General features: G+C 42.6%; 1 protein-coding gene across 1 annotated transcript in view; it reads left to right on the top strand.

Moving 5' to 3' along the window:
* CCDC81 (coiled-coil domain containing 81) overlaps nt 1–7,602 on the top strand; it is a 33,452-nt gene that overhangs the window by 3,691 nt on the left and 22,159 nt on the right. Inside the window, exons 2-4 of the mRNA XM_070944031.1 lie at nt 1,899–1,960; nt 3,500–3,656; nt 5,533–5,789. Coding sequence (XP_070800132.1) covers nt 1,899–1,960; nt 3,500–3,656; nt 5,533–5,789 — 476 coding nt within the window. The remainder of the gene's footprint in view (nt 1–1,898; nt 1,961–3,499; nt 3,657–5,532; nt 5,790–7,602) is intronic.

Here is a 7,602-nt window from a genome sequence, read left to right as displayed (position 1 = left end):
GAAGGAGTCATCGGGCGGATAAAAAGGCCAGATCCAGTTTAAAGATCTGGCTGACTTTGCAATGAACCCTAATCATCATCATAATTGGAGAAAGTAATAAAATACGAAGGCCTGCAAAATAGAAGACCAATAACTGGATCCACCACTTCTAATTAGCCTAGGTGGCTCAGTGGCTAAGACACTGAGCTTGTCGATCAGAGAGATTGGCAGTTTGACGGTTCGAATCCCCTAGTACAGGTCCCCTGCATGAGCAGGGGGGTTGGACTAGATGACCTCCAAGGTCCCTTTCAACTCTGTTACTGTTATATGTAACTAGCAAAAGAGAGCAAAGATAGTATCAATCAGAGGTGGGTTTCACCGGTTCTGGAGAACCGGTAGTGGAAATTTTGAGTAGTTCGGAGAACCGATATATACCACCTCTGACTGGTTCCGCCCCCATCTATTCTCTACCTCCCGAGTCCCAGCTGATCGGCAGGAAATGGGGATCTTGCAATAACCTTCCCCTGGAGTAGGGAGGGAATGGAGATTTTACAGTATCCTTCCCCTGGAGTAGGGTGGGAATGGAGATTTTACAGTATCCTTCCCCTGCCACGCCCACTAAGTCACGCCCACCAAGCCATGCCATGCCCACCAAGCCACGCCCACAGAACCGGTTGTAAAAAATGTCGAAACCCACCACTGGTGTCAATGGTGATAGGCACCTTGGGTACAATCCAGGGGTGAAAACCAGCAGATTCCGACAGGTTCTGGAGAACCAGTAGCGGGAATTTTGAGTAGTTCGGAGCACCGGCAAATACCACCTCTGGCTGGCCCCAAAGTGGGGTGGGAATGGGGATTTTGCAGTATCCTTCCCCTGGAGTGGGGTGGGATTGGAGATTTTGCAGTATCCTTCCCCTGCCACACCCACCAAGCCACTCCCACCAAGCCATACCACGCCCACCAAGCCATACCACGCCCACCAAGCCATACCACGCCCACAGAACCGGTAGTAAAGAAATTTGGATTTCACCACTGTTGCAATCCCAAAACAACTGGAGCACCACTTGAACAGTATCGGCATTGACAAAAATCACCACCGGTCAATTGCAAAACATAGATTTACTCAGAAGAGCTTACCTCCTGTGAAGATTGCAAGGGCTGTTTTTTCAAGTTCAGTCCCTGCTATGTGGAACAGTCTCCTTGTGTAGTTGCGATTGTTCCCACATGATTGACCATCTGGAAACTTAAATACCAAATTGTTTCATAGAGTCGGTGGTGATTGAGAAGACACCAGTGAGAAAACTGGTTGATCGCTGCGTTTTTTTAATGCTGTTTTTGCCATGAATATTGTATTGAGTTGTCATTAGGTATACAGGTAGTTCTGAACTTACAACAGTCCATTTAATGACTGTTCAAAGTTACAACGGCACTGAAGGAAGTGACTTATGATCATTTTTCACACTTATGAAGGTTGCAGGATTCCCCATAGTCACGTGATCAAAATTTGAATGCTTGGCAATTGACTTGTATTTATGACGGTTGTAAAGTCCTGGGATCATGTGATTACCTATTGTGATCTTCTGACAAGCACAGTCAATGGGGAAGCCGGATTCACTTAACAATTTAGGGCAGTGACTCACTTAACAACCGTGGCAAGAAAAGTTGTAAACGGGGGCAAAACTCAGTTAACAACTGTCTTGCTTAACAACAGAAATTTTGGGCTCAACTGTGGTTATTAGTCAAGGACTACCTGTACTTATATAAACCATCAAGAGTCTGACTGATTGTCATGAATGTAAATCAAATCTATCCAGCAATAAATCAGTTCAGTGAACTTCTACCTAAGACCTAAGAGATTCTTCCTCTTTTTAGAATTGTGTAAAAAGTGTGTTCAAAAATATGTGTGCTTTACATTTCAGATGTTGTTAATATTTGGGACACCGTTTCTGAGTTTGTTGAGAAGCAACTATCAATGAATAAGGTAGGACTTTTTGTCAATTTTTCTACTTACATTCTTCAGAACTAGGTACCGTATTCATTACTTTTAGTTATAGGTAAAGGTAGAGGTTCCCCTTATACATATGTGCTAGTCGTTCCTGACTCTAGGGGGCGATGCTGATCTCCATCTCAAAGCCGAAGAGCCAGCACTGTCCGAAGACATCTCCGTGATCATGTAGTCGGCATGACTAAACGCTAAAGGCGCACGGAACGCTGTTCCTTTCCCACCAAAGGTGGTCCCTGTTTTTCTACTTGCATTTTTTACGTGCTTTCGAACTGCTAGGTTGGTAGAAGCTGGGACAAGTAATGGGAGCTCACCCCGTTACGTGGCATTAGGGATTTGAACCGCTGAACTCCTCCCCCATCTATTCTCTACCTCCCAAGTCCCAGCTGATCAGGAGGAAATGGGGATTTTGCAGTAACCTTCTCCTGGAGTGGGGTGGGAATGGAGATTTTGCAATATCCTTCTCCTGGATTGGGGTGGGAATGGAGATTTTGAAGTATCGTTCCCCTAGATTGGGGTGGGAATGGAGATTTTGCAGTATCCTTCCCCTGGAGTGTGGTGGGAATGGAGATTTTGCAGTATCCTTCCCCTGGAGTGGGGTGGGAATGGAGATTTTACCATATCCTTCCCCTGCCATGCCCACCAAGCCATGCCCACCAGGCCACGCCCACAGGACCGGTAGTAAAAAATTTTGAAACTCACCACTGGACTAAAGTTCATATCCAGTGGTGTTAGTCAGCTGGTTTGGATCAGTTCAGGTGAACCAGTAGTGGCAACCTGTGTCGTCTTATTTAGCCACCTTTTCTAAGCCATGCACATGCTTGCAAACCACGTGAGCGAGCAAAGTGCATGCGCGGAAGGCCACGCGCACGCACACACACACGCTCACATTTTCAGTGCATGGTGAACCGGTGGTAAAATTATGTGAAACCCACTTCTGTTCATATCCTTATTTTGCTGATGTTTGTAGAGGACAACACTGGTGGTGCTGAGTTACATTTGTGCCTAATAATAAGATACATATTCTGACTCTTCAGCTTGTACTGTACAGATAGCCCTCAACATACAACCATTCATTTAGTGACCATTTGAAGTTACAAAGGCGCTGACTTATGACCGGTTTTTACACTTACAACCATTGCCGCATCCCCATGGTCACATGATCAAAATTGGGGGACTTGGCAACTGGCTTTATGGCAGTTAATCACGTCCTGGGGTCACATGAACACCATTTGTAACCTTCCCAGATGGCTTCCAACAAGAAAAACCAATGGGAAAGCCAGATTTGCTAAATAACTGCAGAGATTCACTTAACAACGGCGGTGATTTGCTTAACAACTGTGGCAAGAAAGATCATAAAATGGGACAAAACTGCCTTAATAGTTGTCTTGCTTGGCAGCTGAAATTTTGGGCTCAATTGTTGTCGTAATTCAAGGACTACCCGTAACATAGGTTGGGACTCAGGGGCCTTCACCGTGTTGCTGTTCCAGCTCTTACTTAGGGCTCCTTCTTTTGCAGGGTGTCCAAATTCCTGGCCTTGGGACATTCTCCTTTCTTAGAGAGAAACTGCACGTTGGCACCAACAAATGCGTCCTCCTTCAGCGGCCTGTCTTCCTTCTATCGGAGAAACTCGCCCAGATCCATGGACTAAAATTCAACAAAATACGCATTCCGGGTGAGAAATTCAGTTTCAAGGTTTTCCTCTTCCTTCAAATGTAAATCTTCAAATCTCTTCAAAGAAAAAACCAGAAAGTCCAGTGGCCTCTTGAAAAAGGACCTTTGGGACAACCATGACCTGGATGACTGAGAATCTCCATAGGCATTCAAATCCAAACCCTTTATACAATCCAGTTACCCACCAAACAACATAAATCATTTTAAAAGACTTATTTATTTTATCAGACTGTCGTCTAGGTTATGGCTCCTGTTTCTGTCTCCCAAGGCCATTCCTGCATACCATTACAGTTATTGATTGACTGGATCCCTATGGGCTCTAGGTGTCTGTAACGATATTTAAATTTAGTAGCTGAAACAGTGGAGTGGTATGATGAGTCAGAACACGCAGTTGTTTTGTTGGAGAGAAAGAGCTGGCTCCGGTGTGAGGCAATCTATGCTGTGATTGGTTGCTGTGGGTTAAAGGGGGACTGTCCTTGTTTCCCGCCTTTTTCTTCTGTGTGCTCTGTAATTTACCTCACGATGATTTTCCTGTGAGGATTTACCTCACAATGCTTCTATTTGCCTTGACTATCTTGACTGACGTAAATATAGCTGTAAATGTATTTATTTATATAAAACTACTACAAGTTCGTGTCAGAGTCTGTGACTTCATTTGGACACCTGCTGCGCAATTCCTTGACACCTAGAGCCCCTATGGAGATTCTCAGTCATCCAGGTCATAGTTGCCTCAAATTTGTTTTTTCAAAAGGCAGCTAGACTGGGTTTTTATTTTGAGGAACAAGAAGAAGACATTTCGCTCCTCATCCAAGATGCCTCATCCGTTGTGATGGTGGGGGGATGGAAGGATAGGTATCCTCACAATGGATGAAGCTTCTTGGATGGGAAGTGAAACATCGTTTTCTTGTTCCTCAAAAAATAGTCCAGTTGCCTTTTGAAACAAAACCACACCTTTGACACAGGCCCCTAGACTGCTTACATCTTGGTTCCAGAACAACTCCTGGATCATCCTCCAACATCAAGCATGGTGTTGGTATATTTATGATGTCAGTTGCTGAAGTATTAAGAGGGTTTCAAGATATCTTCCTGCCTGAGTCAAGAGCAAGATTCTGTCACGGTTCCATATCCAGAAGCTGTCTAGACTAAGACTACCTGGGAGAATTGTGTGAATGAATGAATAATGTTATTGTCTACAGAGATTCGAAATTATCCAGGTCATGATTGTCCCAATGATACTTTTCCAAAAGGCAAGTGGACTTTCTTAGTTTTTTTTCCCCCTTGAAAATATTTCCCTTCCCATCCAAGAAGTTTCTTCGGTTCTGAAAAAACCCTGAAGAAGCTTCTTGGATGAGAAGGGAAACGTTTTCGAGGGGAAAAAAAAACCCCAAGAAAGTCCACCCGCCCTTCGGAAAAGAACCTTTGGGACAACATATTCTGCTAACATGTTGCCTGTATGTTAACAAGGAGCCGTGGTTGCGCAAGTGGTTAGAATGCAGCATTGCAGGCTAACTCTGCCTACAGTCTGGAGTTCGATCCTATGGGCTCGAGGTTCACTCAGGCTTCCATCCCTCCGAGGTCTGTAAAATGAGGACTCAGATTGTTGGGGGCAATAGGCTGACATTATAAATCATTCAGAGTGTGCTGTAAAGCATTATAGAGTGATATAGAAGTCTAAGTTAAGGGTGTCAAACTGGCGGCCTGCGGCCCGGATGCATCAAGTGCAGGCCACGCCCACCCCAGATCCACGAAGGGGAAAAATGTCACAAAAAGTCATGTGGCGGCAGCGTGACGCGGTGAGTTTGATACCTGTGGTCTAAGTGCTATTGCTATGATATCAGCTTGCCTGTAGAGCATTTTTCCTTTCTATACTTTCCTAGGTGATATCCCAGTTGTCCAGCTGAATTTCATTGTGTTGTCCCTGGACAGCCCCTTCAACAGGGAGATGGTAGAAGGATGTGTCCGGGAGACCCTCATGTCTTTCTCGAGGTCCATTGCCACCAAACAGACGGTCGAGTTCACTTTCAAAGGGATTGGCGTCCTGATTGTCCGAGATAACAAGGTGAAAATGAAGTTTTATAAAGATTTTCTTCACACCATGGATGGAAGTGGGACACTTTTAAAAGCCCTGACAAATGTAAGTTGGTTCGGCATTCATTATGTTCTAAGTAAGACTAGATGGCCTATCTTAATAAAAACCTGCTAATGATAAATTCAGCAATGCAATGGAACCAAAATGACCAAATGATAAGTTCAAGCAAATCAGGACCACTATCAATCTGAGATGCCTGTACTGTGTATCTGTGTATAATATATATATCAGTGGTGGGTTGCCCCCGGTTCGCACCGGTTCTATAGAACTGGTAGTAAAACCGGTGGGAGGCTCCGCCCACTGATCCCGACGTCATCAAAATGCTTCTGCGCTTGCGCAGAAGAGCGTGTGCGCGCATGAGCGAAGCAAGCACGTGCGTGTGGCCTCCTTGCAAACCGGTAGTAAAGGTAAGTAGAACCCACCCCTGACCTCTGACTGGCCCCGCCCCCATCTATTCTCTGCCTCCCGAGTCCCAGCTGATCGGGAGGAAATGGGGATTTTGCAGTAACCTTCCCCTGGAATGGGGTGGGAATGGAGATTTTACAGTATCCTTCCCCTGCCACCCCCACCAAGCCACTCCCACCAGGCCACGCCCACAGAACCGGTAGTAAGAAAATTTGAATCCCACTTCTGATATATATATATATATAGTTCTTTTTTTCGTAGGTCTATATGTGCATTACTGTTTTAGCCAGGGTTTTTCCTACGTAAATCAAGATGTTTGTATAGCCATAGTTAAGTGACATCCCAAATCACTATTTTCTAGGCTTTATCAGACATTTAAGCAGCATTATGTTGTCTGCTGCAAGACTTAAGGGAGACTAGAATATATCTATTTCTGCCTTATTTGGCTTCATCGGCTAGCCACACCCATATATATATATATGCATATTCTTTCTAGCCAGGTTTTACCAACAGAAAAAAAGCCCTGAAGCTTGTGAATGAGATTTCACACAACCAGAGCTGCAAAACAACTTAGTTTACGTAGGTAAAACCTGGCTAGAAAGAATATGCACATAAAAGCCTACGAAAAAGAAAAAGACATATATATATATATATATATATATATATATATATATATATATATATATATATGTATATGTATATGTATATGTATATGTATATGTATATGTATATGTATATGTATATGTATATGTATATGTATATATGTATATATGTATATATATATATATATATGTATATATATATGTATATGTATATATATATATATATATCATACACACACATACATATATAATTACAAATATAAAATTAATGAAATTAACATACTGTAGCATGTTTGTTATGTTTACAAATACCATGTTAGATTTTTTTCTCGGCTGCCATGTATGTTTATTTTTCTATTATATTGTAATTGTTTTCAATAGTTTTAGACTTGTTTGCTACCTAGACTCACATGCCTGAGATAGGTAGCCATAAAAATTAAATACAGTAGTGGCCAAAATTGTGGAAACCTTTTGGGAAAAGTGTATTTTCTAAAACTAGCTAATAACACCACTTTTTTTGGGAACTAGTATCATAAAATTATATATCAATGGAGAGATAATTTAATCAAGAATGTAATGCACTATCTTTTAGGAAGGATTTGCTATTAGAAGAGTAGTTACAGGATAAAGAAGAAAAGTGAAATGCATAGAAAAAAATGAGATATACAAAAATGATCACCATAGAAAAAACGAGATATACTGTACAAAAATGATCACTATGTCAGTTAATACTTAGTTGGGTAACCTTTAGCATGAATGACAGCTTTACAACGTCTTCCCATGGAGTGACCCAAGTCTTTTAGTTCTGCAGCTGTTATCATGTGAAACCAAGATTGAATGATGGCTTCTGT

This window comes from Pituophis catenifer, unplaced genomic scaffold, assembly GCF_029215685.1.
Source record: "Pituophis catenifer annectens isolate HBS135680 unplaced genomic scaffold, rPitCat1.0.hap2 SCAF_4, whole genome shotgun sequence".
Taxonomy (NCBI): Eukaryota; Metazoa; Chordata; class Lepidosauria; order Squamata; family Colubridae; genus Pituophis; species Pituophis catenifer.
This window is presented reverse-complemented; position numbering and strand designations above follow the sequence as displayed.